At 44.6% G+C, this 18,825-nt stretch overlaps 1 protein-coding gene across 1 annotated transcript in view; it reads right to left on the bottom strand.

Annotated features, from left to right (window-relative positions):
• The window catches only part of gabrb2 (gamma-aminobutyric acid type A receptor subunit beta2), a 98,802-nt gene extending 82,153 nt beyond the window's left edge, over window positions 1-16,649 (bottom strand). The window contains exons 1-3 of the mRNA XM_033029239.1: window positions 15,860-16,649; window positions 15,645-15,736; window positions 14,280-14,347 (exon numbers count right to left, since the gene is read on the bottom strand). Of these exons, the coding sequence (XP_032885130.1) occupies window positions 14,280-14,347; window positions 15,645-15,736; window positions 15,860-15,927 (228 nt within the window). The 5' untranslated portion in view covers window positions 15,928-16,649. The remainder of the gene's footprint in view (window positions 1-14,279; window positions 14,348-15,644; window positions 15,737-15,859) is intronic.
• Window positions 16,650-18,825: the final 2,176 nt, after the last annotated feature.

Genomic DNA, 18,825 nt, shown 5'->3' with positions numbered 1-18,825 from the left:
CCTGCCTTCAAATTCACTTGGATTATCTCTGGCACCTCTCTCCTGTTTCCACCTGCTGTCATGGATGGATCCCTCACCCGCGTCTCCTCTGTGTCCCATAGTTCCGCTCTTGCTCGCCCTCCCCGCAGATGGAAAAGCAAAGAGTTCCCTGGTTGTCACCTTTCACCTCACCAGCATCCACATCCAGCACATCAATTGTCGACATTTCCTTCATCTCCAATGTGATCCTACAACCAGTCGCATCTTCCTTTACCCTACCTCTTTCTGCCTTCCGCAGTCCGCTCCTTCCACAGCTCCATGGTTCACCCATCCCTTCCCACCCAATCCACTCTCTCCACTGGTACTTTCCCCTGCAACCACAGATTATGTAACATCTGTCCCTATATCTCATCCCTTACCTCCATCCAAGGACCCCAGCAATCCTTCCAGGTGAGACACAGGTTAATGTACACCTCCTCTAACATCATCTACTCAATGTGGTCTCCTGTACATCGGCAAGACCATGCACAGACTTGGTGATCAGTTCTCCAAACACATGTGCCCTGTCTGCCAATGCCTACTGATCTCCGGTTAATCTCTTCCCCTTCTCATACTGACCTTAATGAACATTGAATTCTCTCATTTTAGGTAACTGCAAAACCCTCCCCCTTCTGCCTCCCTGGATGTATCTATTTCCCCCCCCCCCCCCCCCCCCCCCCCCTCATTATTTTCCTTCCACTAGCTTCAGAATTCACATCTTTTCCATCCTTTTGTCTCATACCTTCTTTCTTATCATCTCCGGGCTTTGTTGAACCATCTGCCTATCAATTCTCCCCCTCATCTGTCTCAATCTATTACCTGCCAGGCTTTGTCGGGCCCCTCCTCTCTTCCTGCTTCCTTCACCACCCATCCCCACTACAATCAATCTGAAGAAGGATCCCGATCCGAAACGTCATCCATCCATGTTCTCCAATAATGCTGCCAGATCCGCTGAGTTACTCCAGCACTTTAGACAATAGACAAAAGACAATAAATGCAGGAGTAGGCCATTCTGCCCTTCGAGCCAGCAACGCCATTCACTGTAATCATGGCTGATCATCCACAATCAGTACCCCGTTCCTGCCTTCTCTCCATATTCCTTGACTCCGCTATCTTTAAAAGTTCTATCTAACTCTCTTTTGAAAGCATCCAGAGAATCGGCCTCCACTGCTTTCTGAGGCAGAGAATTCCACAGATTCACAACTCTGAGTGTGAAAAAGTGTTTCCTCATCTCCGTTCTAAATGGCCTACCCCTTATTCTTAAACTGTGGCCCCTGTTTCTGGACTCGCCCAACATCGGGAACATGTTTCCTACCTCTAGCGTGACCAATCCCATAATAATCTTATATGTTTCAGTAAGATCGCCTCTCATCCTTCTAAATTCCAGCGTAGACAAGCCCAGTCGCTCGATCCAATCAACATATGACAGTCCCGCCATCCCGGGAATTAACCTCGTGAACTTACGCTCTACTCCCTCAATAGCAAGAACGTCCTTCCTCAAATTAGGAGACCAAAACTGCACACAATACTCCAGGTGTGGTCTCACTAGGGCCCTGTACAACTGCAGAAGGACCTCTTTGCTCCTATACTCAACTCCTCTTGTTATGAAGGCCAACATGCCATTCACTTTCTTCACTGCCTGTTGTACCTGCATGCTTACTTTCAGTGACTGATGAACAAGGACCCCCAGATTTTGTTATACTTCCCCTTTTCCCAATTTAACACCATTCAGATAATAATCTGCCTTCCTGTTTTTGCCACCAAAGTGGATAACCTCACATTTATCCCCATTTAACTGCATCTGCCATGCATTTGCCCACTAACCCAACCTGTCCATGTCACCCTGCATCCTCATAGCATCCTCCTCACAGTTCACACTGCCACCCAGCTTTGTGACATTTGCCAAATTGCTCATGTTACTTTTAATCCCTTCATCTAAATCAATAATGTATATTGTAAATAACTGTGGTCCCAGCACCGAGCCTTGCAGTACCCCACTAGTCACTGCCTGCCATTCTGAAAGGGACCCGTTAATCCCAACTCTGTTTCCTGTCTGCCAACCAATTTTCTATCCATGTCAATACCCTAACCCCAATATCATGTGCTCTAATTTTGCCCACTAATTTTCTATGTGGGACCTTATCATCCTTTTCGTCCTTTTCTCTAAGCCAGCATCTGCAGTTCCTTGTGTGTGGTATTTTAAGCCCTGTTTCTACATCTTACTGGACAGCTGTATGGACAAGGCCAAAGAGGGATCATAAATAACTAATTTATAAAAGAGGCTTGACTTCATTAGGATCCAATGAATGACAATGAACATAGAACAGTACAGCATAGGAACAGAGCCTTTGCCTCAATGTTTGTGCCAAACATGATGCCAAGTTCAAATAATCCCTTCTGCCTGCATGAAAAACATATCCCTCCATTCCCTGCATATCAATCTACCTATCAAAAAGCCTCTTAAACACCATTATCACGTCTACTTCCACCACCACCATCCCTGGCACCCATCACTCTGCATAAAAATACTTGCCCTGCATGTCTCCTTTAAACTTTGCCCCTCTCACCTTAAAGCTCTGTCCTCTGCTTTTTGATATTTACAACCTGGGAAAACATTTCTTACTATCTATGCCAACCTCCGACACTCCAAATTGTACAATTCAAATTTGTCCAATTTCTTATAACCAATACCCTGTAATCCAGAATATATTCTGGCAAAAGTCTTCTGCACCCCTTCCAAAGCATTCATATCCTTCTTGTAAAGGGGGCGACCAAAACTGCATCAGCCTCTTTTATAAATTAGTTATTTATGATCCCTCTTTTGCCTTGTCCATACAGCAGTGAAGAAGGTGAATGGCATGTTAGCATTCATAGCAAAAGGATTTGAGTATAGGAGCAGGGAGGTTCTACTGCAGTTGTACAGGGTCTTGGTGAGACCACACCTGGAGTTTAGGTCTCCTAATCTGAGGAAAGACATTCTTGCCATAGAGGGAGTACAGAGAAGGTTCACCAGACTGATTCCTGGGATGTCAGGACTTTCATATGAAGAAAGACTGGATAGACTCGGTTTGTACTCGCTAGAGTTTAGAAGATTGAGGGGGGATCTTATAGAAATTTACAAATTCTTAAGGGGTTGGACAGGCTAGATGCAGGAAGATTGTTCCCGATCGTTCCCGATGTTGGGGAAGTCCAGAACAAGGGGTCACAGTTTAAGGATAAGGGGGAAATCTTTTAGGACCGAGATGAGGAAAACATTTTTCACACAGAGAGAGGTGAATCTCTGGAATTCTCTGCCACAGAAGGTAGTTGAGGCCAGTTCATTGGCTATATTTAAGAGGGAGTTAGATGTGGCCCTTGTGGCTAAAGGGATCAGGGGGTATGGAGAGAAGGCAGGTACAGGATACTGAGTTGGATGATCAGCCATGATCATATTGAATGGCGGTGCAGGCTCAAAGGGCCGAATGGCCTACTCCTGCACCTATTTTCTATGTTTCTATGTTGGTTGGAAGTTAGGTGATGACAGCAATGTTTAAATGACAATTTTACGGAGGATAAAATGCAAAGTGCCAGCAGGGGTGGTCAAAGTGCAGAGGCTTTGGTGAATGTTTCATCAGCCGATAAACCAAACAAGCAAGGCAGTCACTGATCTTACTGAGGGAGAAAGTCAGACAAGCAAGACAGTCACATATAGCCAAAAGGTCATTGTGAAATGAAATTTGGTACCAATATTGACACATTTAAACCTTCAATACTATTAGGAATTGGCTGAAGTTAGTGGCAGAGAAATAGAATGTGGAAGGGATGAAAGACAATAGTGACAAAAGTGGCTGTACCTATTGTATATCCTTACACTGTAATGTTCCTGCTTCACATTATTCAGTTGCATATGTAATATGCAAACTACTGTTCAAATACAGGACAGCAGTATCCTGAGAAGCTAAATGAAAAAAGTCATACAAGGTGATTTAGAATTTCATGAAACATGTTTAATGTCCAATTATTTCCTTTTTTTAATTTGTCACATTTCTCAAAATTCTGATCCAAAAAAAAAGGTGAAAATAAAGAGAATCAAGGAGTCTAAAGTATTTCTGAGTTGCCTGTCCTGATACACTGAGGTAACTCCTGATGTAATATAAGGAGTATAAGGACTGTTGGGGAAGTCCAGGACAAGGGGTCACAGCTTAAGGATAAGGGGGAAATCCTTTAAAACCGAGATGAGAAGAACTTTTTTCACACAGAGAGTGGTGAATCTCTGGAACTCCCTGCCACAGAGGGTAGTCGAGGCCAGTTAATTGGCTATATTTAAGAGGGAGTTAGATGTGGCCCTTGTGGCTAAGGGGATCAGAGGGTATGGAGATAAGGCAGGTACGGGATACTGAGTTGGATGATCAGCCATGATCATATTGAATGGCGGTGCAGGCTCGAAGGGCCGAATGGCCTACTCCTGCACCTAATTTCTATGTTTCTATGTTTCTATAAGACTGAAGCACGTTTTGGAGAATAGGGTTGGATGGGAAAAAGATGCTGTCCTACCATCCTTATATTGTTTCCCTCATTGAAGGTGCAAAAGCAGCAACTTGGTACATGGTTAAGAACAGCGGAGAGAAAAAAATTCAAAAGCATGGTATATAATGCAGAAATCAACAAAAATTCTTCGACACAATATCCACAAAACAGGCATCTTCTACCAATCTGTCCCCACTACATCAAAAGGGCCACAGAAAGACAATAGAAAACAGTCAATTTATTGTGTTGTGAATGCAAAAATCCAAGATAAAATTTATGATTGCCATCAATATGCCACTACAGCCTTTAACTGTCTCAGGAGCAATGTTTGAGGTTCAAGATTTCAAACACAGCTTTAACATTCATGATCTACTGGGCAACAATAATCCCTGCCTCCTCAATGCTTGAAACATGGTTGACTGACAGTTTCTCAAAACACTGGAGAGAAATCACCACCACTGTAATTGTTCTCGCTCAAAGTTTATAAAGACAGACCATTTTACATACCTGATTATTTACTAATGGACACACAGGAGACTGCAGATGCTGGAATCTTGAATTAAAAAAAAAACTGCTTACGCAGACTCCCAACCCAAAACACCATCTGTCCATTTCCCTCCATAGATGCTGTTGGACCTGCTGAGTTCTTCTAACAGATTGCTGATTAGTAACTAACACTGGTGCCCCTTATATGTTAACATATTTTCCAATAACACTTATTTAATTATTTACAAACCATTTCACCAATACTGCCTTCACACGGCATTTGAATACCTTCACACGGCATTTATTTTAGGTGATCCATGTCTGTACTATACTGAATTTCAAAAGTGTGGAATAGGCAAAGAAAGGTACAAAATGTACATTTCATTATCATCAAAAAATCCTAACCTTCAAGAATGAAACTCAAATCCTAACAGTAGGATTATCCAGAGAAACCAAAGATCTATGTTGGCATTGTGGAAAGCTTAAGGTGAGGTAAAGATTAACATTGTAACAACCAATTGCATATTATGTACCAGATATGTAAAGCCCAACATTTGTATCACAATAAAAAGCATACAATGCAGATCTCACCTCAGAAAAAACAAGTAATTAAACATACCAGTGCAAAATAAGCACACAGAATGTCAACCTTATACTTTTATCAGTCAAGTTTACAAAATAATCCTAAAATATTATTGTTAGAAAATTCAGATTATACTTCCTACAATTTAATCTCTAATGTCACAATAGTTTTTCTTTTGGATTAGCAGGGTTGCACATATTCTGTGGCTGCATTGACAAGAGATACACAACACCTTGTAGACCTGCACGTCTGAAGTGAATTAAAATTTCAAATAAATTACCATCAGCTACATCAAAACAATGGATTAAATCGATGGAACTGAAAAACTAAATACTCAGGACTTCTACCTGAATTCAAGAATTGCTGTCTTCCAAAATTTTAGAAATTCTGGATTTCTGTGACACAATGACATAGAATAGAATAGAATAGAATAGAATAGAATAGAATGCTATTTATTGTCATTCAAACCTGGGTTTGATCGAAATTCCATTTCTACAGTTTTTTACATTACAAACACAATCCAAGACCCACACTTAACATAGTTTACATAAACATCCATCACAGTGAGTCTCCAACATCTCCTCACTGTGATGGAAGGCAAAGTCTTTATCTCTTCCCTTTGTTCCTTCTCCCGTGGTTCAGCAGTCCAACTGCAGTGTCGAGGCGAACTGGGGCTCCGATGTTAAAGCCCCCGGCGGGCGATGGTAAGTCCTGAGGCCGTTTAAGCCACGCCGGGCGATGTTAGGCCCCGGCTCGATGTCCTTCAAACCCGCGATTCCAGCGGGAGAAGTTGCCGTTGCGGAGCTCGGAAAAGCGGTCTCCCACCAGGGACCTGCGAGCTCCCGATGTTCCCGTCCACCGGGTCTGCGGCCGGTGCCTCCGAACTCCAAAAGTCGGGTCGCAGCCGCACGCCACCACAGCTCTTCCCGCTCCGAAGTTGGCCAGCTCCGCGATGTCAGTTCCGCAGGCTCTGCAACTGGAGCCCTCAGGTTAGTCCCGGCCGGAGGTCGCCGCCGGCTCCACGATGTTAGGCCCAACGACATTCGAGACCCGACAGGGAATAGTCGGGTCTCCGCACAGGGAAGAGATTTAAAACAGTTTCCCCCACAGCCCCCCCACCACCCCCCACATATACACAGCTAAAAAATAATAATAAAAACTGACTCAAAGACATACATTTAACAAGACAAAAAATAAAAAAAGACAGACAACTGTAGTCGAGCCGCTGCCGTTAGGCGCCGCCACTCCCACATATGTAGTGCCGTATCTAAAGAGGCAAAAACTCAATTTGCTTTTGAGGCTTTACTTTTTAATTCGCAGTAAACATTGAAACGTTGAATTGCTCCGACAGTAAATTTGTATAAAATTTCTTCAGCCTTCAATATAACACTTGATGAGCAAATTACCAAGATTAGTTTGGAGTCAAATCGCACATCAAACTGATTTTTAATTTTTGAAGAATCTCTAGAATGTCATCTGGATTTCTTCACTCATGTGAAAATGTTCACTTTCAACAAAATATAAAAATCAAAATGACTATTCCTGCTAGTGACAAGCACACTGCATTATAAAATGTTTGGAAGAAAAATATCAATAGTAATTTTGATATTTGTAAGGAAAGTGTTGATTTGGTATGTAACAAAAGTGAGAAGAGTTTATGTAATATTTATAGCGATCACAGAAACTAAATGCCTTATAAATCTAGCATGCAGAATATATAGGAAGGAACTGCAGATGCTGGTTTAAACTGAAGATAGACACAAAATGCTGGAGTAACTCAGCAGGACTGGCAGCATCTCTGGAGAGAAGGAATGGGTGACTTTTCGGGTCGAAGACTCTTCTTCAGACTGAAAGTCATGGCAAAGGGAAACGAGGGATACACACGAAGATGTAGAGAGATATAGAACATATGAATGAAAGATATGCAAAAAAGAGACAATGATAAAGGAAACAGGTAATTGTTAGCTGGAGCTAGGTGAGAACGAAAAGCTGGTGTGACTTGGGAGGGGGAGGGATGGAGAATGCAGGGATTACTTGAGGTTAGATAAATCAATACTCATACCCTGGGTTGTAAGCTGCCCAAGGGAAATATGAGATGTTGTTTGCATTTAGCCTCACTCTGACACTGGAGGAGGCCTAGGACAGAAAGATCAGTGTAGGAATGGGAAGAGGAATTAAAGTGTTTAGCAACCGGGAGAACAGGTAGGTCCAGGCGGATTGAGCGATGGTGTTCAGCAAAACGATCCCCCAGTCGTTTGGTCTCACCTATGTATAAGAGTCCACATCATGAACAACAGATATAGTAGATGAGGTTGGAGGAGGTGCAAGTGAACCTCAGCCTAACCTGAAAGGAATGTCGTTGACAGTGTTGAGGGAAGAGGTATAGGCACAAGTGTTGCATCTCCTGCGATTGCAGGAGAAGGTACCTGGGGGGGGGGGGGGGGGGGGGGGGGGGGGAGTGTTTGAGTGGGAAGGGAGTAGTTAACCAAGGAGTTGCAGAGGGAACGGTCTCTGGAGAAGGCAGAAAGGTGTGGAGATGGGAAAATGCGGCTAGTGGTGGGATCCCGTTGGATGTGGCTAAAACTTTGGAGGATTATGTTTTGTATGTGACGGCTGATGGGGTAAAAGGTAAAGATTAGGGGACTCTGTCCTGGTGTGACTAGGGGGAGGGGTAGTGAGAGCAAGGGCGGAGCTGCGGGGTACTGAGAGGACACGTGTGAGGGCCTCATCTATGATGGAAGAGGGACACCCCCATTCCCTAAAGAATGAGGACATCTCCGATGTCCTGGCATGGAACACCTCATCTTGGGCACAGTTGCAGCGTAGACGGAGGAATTGGGTGTAGGCGATAGTCTTTGCAGGAAGCATGGTGGGAAGAAGTGTAGTTGAGATAATTGTGGGAGTCAGTGGGTTTGTAATGGACGTCAGTCAATCGTCTATCTCATGTGATGTAGATGGTGAGATCAGAAAAGTGGAGATGTTGGAGATGGTCCAAGTGAATTTGAGTGCAGGGGGGAAATTGGTGGTGTTAATGAAGTCAATGATGCAGATATATACCCAGTTTTTTGATGTATGAAAATATTTGAAATAGAAAATATCAAAAACATCTCACAAAATGGTGATGCTTTGTTAGGAATTAGTTCTGCTCTGGTTTGAAAAAGACATGCAGTAATTCATCTTGCTGGTGGCATGACATAGGTCCCAACAAGCTGGCAATCTATTTCACATTCTGTTCAATTTTAATTTTGAAAAAAAGTTGGCATGGTGAAAAATGGGTCACCTATTTGCCATCAGCTAAATAGCCAACTTCAAAGTCCTTTTGCTTATTTCAAGAATTGTTTTATGTTGGTATTCCTTTCTGGTCTTCAAAAAGATTGACTTCCCAAGGGCTGCTGCACTCTTGGTTTGGTAACCTAACCTACTATTTTTAACTTCCAATGATCCCGGAAGCAAGTTTTATATTACATGAAAAAATGGAAACAAAAAAGGCTTTCATTCCTGTTCTATATCAAAATAAATGTTAATATTAAATTGTATTTCCAATGGTCAGGAATCTACAAAAATCCATGTTGTAACCTTATTAACTCTTACAAACATACTAACAATTGATTTGCCGTTGATTAACAATAACATCCTACCAGCAGAGAGATAAGAGTTTATATAAAAAGCCAGACTAAAACATTGTTATAGAGCCATGCAGCACGGAATCAGGCCCTTCGGCACAATTCGTCCAAGCTGACCATAATGCCCCACCTAAGCTAGTCCCATTTCCCTGCGTTTGGCCCTTATCCCCCTAAACCTCTTCTCTTCATATACCTAACCAAATGTTTTATAAGTGCTGTTATAGTACCTCCTCTGGCATCTCATTCCATACACCCACTACCCTCTGTGTGAACATTGTTATTATATTGGAGTCCAAACAGAAAATATGAGAAATATTATTTCACTTTATGAGAAAAAAAAACTAAATTCGAGCAATCATGCACTTTTGCCTTTTTGTAAGTACACTAGGTTCACATTTGCAATACATATGTGAAATACTGCAGAATCAGTTACATTTCATATTAATGCATGATCAGTGATGTAAGATGTTATTGGAATGACATTATCTCTGTCAGAATACTCAAGAGTTATCTCCTCCCGACTGGACTATTGCAACTCACTTCTCCTTGGCATCAGCTCCACCTACATCAACCGACTCCAACTGGTCCAGAACGCAGCCGCCCGACTCATCACCCACACCAAATCCTGGCATCACATCACTCCAGTCCTCAAACAACTTCACTGGCTTCCCATCTCCCACCGGATCACCTACAAAATCCTGATCCTCACCTACAAAGCCCTCCACCATCTGGCCCCCCATATCTCACTGACCTCCTCTCCCCCTACCAACCCTCACGGTCCCTCAGATCCACATCAGCCGGTCTCCTTTCCATCCACAAGTCCAACCTCCGCAGTTTTGGGGACAGAGCCTTCTCCAGGGCAGCTCCCAGGCTCTGGAACTCCCTCCCCCAACTGATCCGCAATTCCGTGTCCCTCACCATCTTCCAGTCCCGCCTCAAGACCCATCTCTTCACCTCTGCCTATCCTTAGCCCCACGTCCCCCTCCCTTTTCATCTGTGCATTAATTGCCTCATATTGTGTTTTGAATTGTATTCTGTCTTTACTTTGTGTACTAGTCATGTCTCTACTATTTATTTCATTCCCCTTACATGTTTTTCCTCTACCTGCTAAATTTTTGTAAGGTGTCCTTGAGACTCTTGAAAGGCGCCCATAAATAAAATTTATTATTATTATTATAATCAAACTACAAGTTACAAACTAATAAACAACCAATGACAAAACTCTCATATGGTCATAAGGAATAGGAGTAGAATTAGGTCATTCTGCCCATCAAATCTAGTCCACCATACAATCATGGCTGATTTATCTCTCCCTCCAAACCCCATTCTCCCACCTTCTCCCCGTAACCTCTCACATCTGTATTAATCAACCTGTACTCTTATATCAATGAGTAAAGATTAAAATAAAATGAATATAAGGTAACAAATACCATGAAAAGGTTAGTCTTGCAACTTGGGTTTATTTTCCACTTTAATTCTTTGCAAGCTGTTTATAATCAGGGTGTTCAATGGACCTATATGTACCCTTTTATTCGTGTTAAGGGTAGTTGATTTAATTTAAGCAAGACTTGATCAGCAAATGTATTCCCAGTCATAAACTAATTGAGTATCTCAGTAATTTCTAAAAATATATAGTATTAACAAAATCATAATATTAACAAAATCAGTACGCCCACGTTATCCCCCCCACAAATGGGCAAATAATCAAACATTCCCTTTAATTGTGTTTAAGGTACAGAACTATGTGTAAGAAACACCTCAAGCAGCATGTTCATTATATATCCCATAAGAAAGTCAGCGGGACATCATACCTGGCTTCAAATGCAACCACTAAAAAAACCTCACAGGATGAATTGAGGCAGAATCATTGTAAAGGTTGATAACAAGACGTCATGTGAGTATATACTCATGTGTTCTTGTGCATCATAAGACAAATAGCACATTAACTCTTTTTTTGTTAATTATAATTCATTATGAAATTTATACAGAATGAGGTTACAAGATTTGAGGTAATCATTTTGCACCTAATGAGGCATTAACTGTTGGTGAAATAAGGTGGAAGAAAAAGTTACAAACAAAATGAAATGACAAATGGAAAATTATATCCTAGTGTAATTTTTTTTTCTCAACATATTTAAAATTCCCATATAAATCTTAAAGCAAACTAATGAATAAAGATAGAAAAAAAACACTTTAATTGTTCTTCCTGTTGACTGCCCCCATTCAACAGCTGCTGCTAATCGTATAAATACATAACACTGCAACACTAGATGGCACTGCCAGAGGTCACATTAAGTGGCCTACATAACCGTCATTTATAACTTTAAAGTTTTTCCGGAGATAATAACTTCAGCTGATGATACGTTAACAAGATTACTACTTATAATCCTTCACTGTTAATCGTGTAATTTAAAATTATACTTCAATTAACAGTAATACTCTAATTACCTATGTTGAATATGTATTCAAAGTTACAATTTACAATAAACAATGTTGTACAACTTATTTTTTACCATCTCACTTCCTAAAATTCCTTGTATGTTTTTACATACTTGGCTAATAAATTAATTACTTACTTACTTACTTAAAAGACATTTCAGGTAAGTGAATGAAATGAGTCCAATTTTTTAATGTCAGTCTACCATGAGTTAAGCACCCCCCCCCCCCCCCCCCCCCCCCCCCCCCCCTGCCGCCCCCAGCCCATTGATCCACTAAGCAATAGAGCTAAAAGGATTTAATAATACAAAGAGTCAGTTATGAAGGGAAAATAGACGTAAAAGGGAGACCTTGTCGACCTTATTGCACAAGGCAACCAAAGCATCAGTGCTAGTACCAAGTCAATGAGACAACTTCGTAGTTACATCTACACATCTGGTGACCTTAATATTGCAACGAGAGTGAAAAAATCCTCTATAATGTCACAAATATCAAATTAATTTACATTATAGAGGACACGTTTATGCACAACTAATTTCATTTTATGTTTTTGAAATCCTCAGGTCAGTCAACTGACCCCACGCCCCGATTTACAAACTTTCAATAATCCTGCCATATAACTAATTAAATCAAAATGAAATTTACAGGAGTCAAACATCGGGTGTGTTACTTTTATAGTAGTATAGAACACAAAGTGCTGGAATAATGGGGCTGTCCCACTGTACGAGTTAATTCAAGAGTTCTCCCGAGTTTCCCCTGATTCGAACTCGGAGAATTACGGTAATAGCTGCTCGTAGGTACTCGGGGCTCTCGTGGACATTTTTCAACATGTTGAAAAATCTTCACGAGTCTTCACGAGATTACCGCGTTTCCGGAGTACCTGCCGTTAGCGTTACGAGCCGCTAAGAGATGTCCCGAGCTCTGACATACCCGCTACGTACATTCTACGTGCCACAAGTTTGATTTTTTAAAACTCGGGAGAGCTCTTGAATTACCTCGTACAGTGGGACAGGCCCTTAACTCAGTGGGACAGGCCCTTAACTCAGCGGGTCAGGCAACATCTCTGGAGGTCAGGCGACATTTCGGGTTGGGACGCTTCTTCAGACTCAATTAACAGTTATAGAATACTTTAAATACCCATTTGTTAATATTTGTTCAAAGTTACGATTTACAATAGCCAATGTTTACAACTTGATTCGACCACCCTGCGTCCCATAAGTTTTTAGGTAAATAATAGATCAATTTTCTGATGTCAGTCTAAGATGAGTCAAGTTCCACCCTCTCTACTGTTAGCTGCACCCCTCAAACAAAAGCGAGAGGACACCGACGCAATTGCGTTGTACAAGTCTTTATCGATCACTATCTGAAAGTATTGATTGTGATCAAAGCTGAGAGCAGTGCGGGTAGTTGGGACAGTTACGCGGGGCTAGCTCCAGGGTTGGATTGCCTGGGAGCAAGATGCGATCCAGGGCAGTTGTGTGGATCCCAGTAGTGTCTGGTTGTGAACAGTGTGCGGGGACCTGGGCATTTGAGCGGGGCGGGGGGCAGTTGTGCGGCGAACTACAGCAGTTGTGGGGACCCAAGACCGCGAGCGGCTGGCGGAGAGCAGTGTGCGGGGAGTGGAGGCGGTGTGCGGGTCCGGGATAGTTAGTCTGGGGTCGGCTGATGGAGAACAGCGAGCTGGGAGTGGATGCAATGTGCAGGTCCGGGGCAGGCAGTGTGTGCGGGGATCTGGGGCATGGTGGCCGGGGTGGATGAGCGGGCAGTGGGGGGGAGTTGTGTGGAGAGCGGGGGCAGTTGTGCGGATCCGGGTCATGCAATGTGTGGGAGCTGGGGCAGTTGTGCGGCTCCCGGAGCGTCTGGCTGAGAAGAGTGTGCTGGGAGCCGGGCAATTGTGCGCGGCCGGGGCAACTGTGCGGGGAGCTGGGGCAAATGTACGGGTCATGGGCAGTGTGCGGATCCTGGACATTGTGCGGGGAGCTGGGACAATGTACGGGTCCTGGACAGTGTGCGGGGAGCTGGGGCAACTGTGCGGGGAGCTCGGGCAACTGTGCGGGGAGCTGGGACAATGTGCGGGTCCTGGACAGTGTGCGGGGAGCTGGGGCAATGTGCGGGTCCTGGGGCAATAGTGCGGAGCCGGGGGGCAACTGTGCGGATTCGGGGCAGGCAGTGTGCGGGTTCGGATCAATTGTGCGGGGCCGGGAGCGTCAGACTGAGAACAGTGAGCTGGACAGTTATACAGAGAGCGGTGAGCAGCAGATGGCGCTGCCGGCCGGTGACGGGGACACTCGGCCCGCACACTTTGCGGGGAGGGAGTTCGCTGGCAACCGCTCGGCCCGGGAGGGTTGCACTGCATAGCCCCCGGTCCGTAAGGCCGGTGAGGGAGGAGTGGTCCCTTGCACCCACCCCCGGCCCTGCCACACAGGGCCATGCATTGCACATCACTCGCACCACACACACACACACACACACACACACACACACACGCAGCCGATGCTGCTGCAAAAAAAATGTCAACCAATGCTTGACACGCCAGGATGCACAAAAACATAACCAGCACCGGGCGAACAACTTAATGCCGACAGCTCCACGGCCTGGGAGTTGCTGTAGGAGAGCCGAGTACTCACCATATTGACTTCAGACACCATATCTATACTGGCGATGTCTATGTTCATGCCCACCAGGACGGGATCACCTGCAGACAGACAAGACCGTCCGCAACGTTCAGCTCTTTAACCCGCTGGTAGTATAAACCCCCCTCCCCCTCCCCCCAACAACAAAAACACACACACATCCCCATTGCATTTAAAGCACATTATTCTCTTTCCTACCCTCCCCACAAATTAATCACAAACACGAAACGCACTGGTTCCCTGTAATGTAACAGTATGTGACCGGCATTTGATATCCTGCTTCTCATCCTGCCCAATGTTTTGGGATTGAATGGCCCCACCAAAAACAAAGCCCCGCTTAACAATCATATCTCAATTAAAACTATAATGTCTCACTTAACATTAATATGTATCGCTTATAAACATTAAACTTGTTCCAATTGAATACGCTGGCTGAATGTTTTTTTTTTTTACTTCCCTTCACCACCAGAGGATGTATCGGTTGTAAGTAGGAAGACAAGTTGTTTTGGGGGGGGGGTCTCGCCATCAGATGGTGGGGACACATGGGGGGCACCAAGAGTGGGATCCCGAGCAAACTGAGCACCTTGTTAAACTTTTAAATCGCCCTGGACCTGACGGGCAAGATGCAAGGTGAGAGGGGGGGGAGAGGAATCATTTTAAGACCAACGTGAACTTAACCCCAAAATATGGCCTCAGAGGGGAAAACTTCAGGAATAATATGACATTACTCCCCAAATCTAGGGGGAACACAAGGATTTATAAACACTAGCCAGATGTTATCTCCAAAATCTGACCGCATTGGGTGAAACAAAGAAATATATTTATTCACACCAGCAAGGAAATTAAACCTCAGAATCTAGCATCAGTGGAAGGAACACAGGGAAATATATTAACGTCAACAATTAAATTAACCCCCATATCAGTGGAACAATCACAGTGCAATATATTAACACCAACAATGGAATTAAACCTAAAATCTAGTCAATTGGGGGAAACAGGAGCAATGTTAACACCAACGTGATATTCACCCCAAAATCTAGCCTCACTGAGGGAAACACAAACTATATTGACACCAACATGGCACTAACACCCCCCCCCCCCCCCCCCCCTCCCCAAATCTGGCTTCAATAAGGGAAGTACAGAGAACTATTTTGACACCAACATGAGATTCACCCCAACATTTAGCTTCAATAAGGGAAGGACAGAACTATATTGACACCAACATGAGACTCACCCCCAAAATCTAGCCTCACTCTGGGATGGACAATGTTGACACCAACATGACAATAAACCCCCTCAAACCAGGCTTCAATGAGGGAAACACAAGCAACTGATAATTAACACCAACATTAAAATTACCTCCAAAATCTGGCCTCAGACGGATGTCATAGCCCTTCAGCAGTCTGTCAACCGTCTCCTTCACCAATGCCATGTTACTGGGGTCATTGACACTGGAGGGAGAGAGGGGAAAGAAGAGAAGAAACGATAAATAACATGCTCAAATATATATATATATATATATACATATGTATATATACAGCCTGAAGTATTGTGCAAAGGAAGAGGTGGCTTACCTTTGTGCACACACCATCGCCACCAGCAAGGGGAACGACAGAGCCCTAAAGTAGCCCCTTTTCAGCATCCCTAAGTTTGCAGATGATTTCGCGGGTGGGGGGGGTCTCTCTCTCTCTCTACACACAGATTGATATTTTATTTCCAAACCCCCTAGCGAAGGCAAGCGAGTGAGAGAGAGAGAGAGAGAGAGAAGATGCAACTTATTCTGACCAGTGCAGTAATTCCAAGGTGGGGGACGCCTGCGCACACTTCCCTCACTTCTTTTTTTTTTTCTCTCTCCCTCCTTCACATCGAAGATGTGTGCAGAGCAAATAATGCAAAAATAAAATTAATATAGCAGAGGGTAGGGTTGCAGAGGGGAGGGAGAGGGGGAGGGAGGGGAGGAAAGAAGTAAACAGGGAGGAGGGAGAAGAAGAAAACAAGATGTCTGTGGCTGTTCTCAACGCAGTTTTCTTCCTTTTTTTTTGTGTGTGTTTGGGTTTTTTTTTCCCTCCTTCAGCCCTTCTTCTCTTTAGATGTTGAGAGCGTCTGAGAAGCGCCGGGGAGGAAGAAGGACACGGCGTGCTTGTCTCTTGCAAAAATCTTGGCGCATGGTGCTGCTTCCAGATCGTTATCCTCGCAGCCGGCTCGTCATCCCCACGGTGGGGAGAGAGGGAGGAGGAGAAGGAGAATATAAAGGGGGGTTTGCTTCCAAAATTGTTGGGTTGGAGGATGCTGTCAGTTTACAGCGCGCACGGCTTCCTTTTTGGAAATAAAAAAACGTGTGATGGGGGGGGGGGGGGGGGGGGGGGGGGGGGGGGGAAAGCGATGTGAGGGGGAGAAACAAATACCGCGGCGATGGGAGGAGGAGGCTGGCTCCACATTAATTAATATTCGCCAGCACGCAGCCAGGCACACGCGTCCATCGCCTTCTGAGGGTGTTTTTCGATTTGTTTTTATTTTAACTCTCCGTTGCATGGGTTTCGGCGTTGCAATTTGTGTTTTTTTATGATGCATTTGCAGATGGGTGTTTGGGTTTTTTTTGGTTGCGTTTTTGCATCTGCTGCCGCTCTCCCCCCCCGAGCGCACGCGCGCGGATTGAAAAATAACGGCCGGGCTCGCGCGTCCCCCCCGTCCGGCGCGTGGTGCGGGGCTGAAGGCGGGAAAATGGGGGGGGGGGAGAGGGGGGGGGGAGAGGAATGGAGGGAAGGGGAGAGGAGGAGAATGGAGGGATGGGTAGAGGAGGAGAATGGAGGGAGGGGGAGAAGAGAAGAATGGAGGGAGGGGTGGGGGAGAGAAGAATGGAGGGGGAGAAGAAAAGAATGGAAGGGAGGCAAGAAGAATGGAGAGAGGGGAAGATGAATGGAAGGAAGGGGGAAAGGAGAAGAATGGAGAGAGATAGAAGAATGGTGGGGAGAGGAGAAGAATGGAGGGAGAGAAGAGAAGAATTGAAGGAAGGGGAAAGGAGTAGGAGAGAGAGAGAAGAATGGCGGGAAGGGGAGAGGAGGACGAGAAGAGAAGAATGGAAGGAAGGGGGAAAGGAGAAGAATGGAGAGAGAGAGAAGAATGGCGGGGAGAGGAGAATGGAGGGAGATAAGAGAAGAATGGAGGGAAGGGGAGAGGAGGAAGAGGTAGAGAAGAATTGAAGGACGGGGGAAGGAGAAGAATGAGGAGATAGGAAGAAGGAGGGGGGGTGGGGGAGAAGGAAAAGAATGGATAGGGAGGCAAGAAGAAGGAGAGCGGGGAAGAGAAGGAAGGATAGGGGAAGAGGAGAAGGAATGAGAGAAGAGTGGAGGAAGAGAAGAGAATGGAAGGAAGGGGAGAGAAGAAGAATGGAGGGAGGGAGAGAAGAATGGAGGAAGAGAAGAGAATGGAAGGAAGGGGAGAGAAGAAGAATGGAGGGATGGGGAGAGAAGAATGGTGAGGGAGAGAAAAGAAGAGTAGAGGGAGAATAGAATGGAAGGAGAGAAGAATAGAAGCATGGGGAAAGCGGGGAGAGAAAAGAATAGAGGCAAGGGGAGAGGAGAAGAGTAGAGGTAGAGGAGAAGAATGGAAAGGAGAGGGAGAGATGAATGGAGTAAGAGAATGGAGGGAGAGGGAGAGAGTATAATATGGGAAGGGGAGGAGGAGAATGGAGGAACGGGGAGAGAAGAGAAAAATAAAGGGATAGAAGGGAAGAATGGAGGGAAGGGGAGAAGAGAAGAATGGAAGATGAGAGAAGAAACGAGGGTGGGAAGAGAAGGGAGGGAGAGAAGAAGAATGGAGGGAGAGGGAAGAATGGGGAAGGGGAGAGAAGATGGAGGGATGGGGAGATAAAAGAATAAAAGGGGAGAGAAGGGAAGAATGGAGGGTGGGGACATGACCCAACTCTCGATATTTGCAAAATTCCACCAGAGTGCAGCGTCCATAGGGAAAATGAGAGAGAGATAAAATATGATAACCGCAACCTCATTCTGCAAGATCATTTGGAAGAGTGCGTCGTTTTAACGGATTCCTATCGCCCTCGCACTAGTGCCATTAATTTGGCTTCTCTTCATCTTTCTTTAAGATGGATTTGCGCTCCTCATCTCTTAAAGGGGAGAAGAATATAGTTCATGTTATTTTCTGAGTAGTTACCTGCACCCAGCAGCTCTGAGAGATTTTTCAGACTGAATTTTGTAATTCAATTACAAATCATCTGCAAGGAGATTTAAAGCTCAGAAAGCTTATACCCAAGACAGACACAAAGTGCTGGAGTAATTCAGCAGGTCAGGCAGCATCTCTGGAGAAAAAGGATGGGTGACGTTCAAAAATGCCCGACACAAAATGTCATCCTTCCTTTGTCTCCAGATAGGCTGCCTGATGCGCTGAGTTACGCCAGCACTCTGTGTCTATCTTTAGAGATTTAAACCATTACATTAAAGAACACACTAGTCTTCAGTTATGTTTTTGGGCACCCAGGTTGCAAAATGGTGCAGTGTGCAGCGTTGATGGACGTTGGAGAGCT

Source organism: Amblyraja radiata, chromosome 11, assembly GCF_010909765.2.
Source record: "Amblyraja radiata isolate CabotCenter1 chromosome 11, sAmbRad1.1.pri, whole genome shotgun sequence".
Taxonomy (NCBI): domain Eukaryota; kingdom Metazoa; phylum Chordata; class Chondrichthyes; order Rajiformes; family Rajidae; genus Amblyraja; species Amblyraja radiata.
The sequence above is the reverse complement of the archived record's forward strand: the minus strand, read 5'-3'. Positions and strand labels throughout refer to the sequence as shown.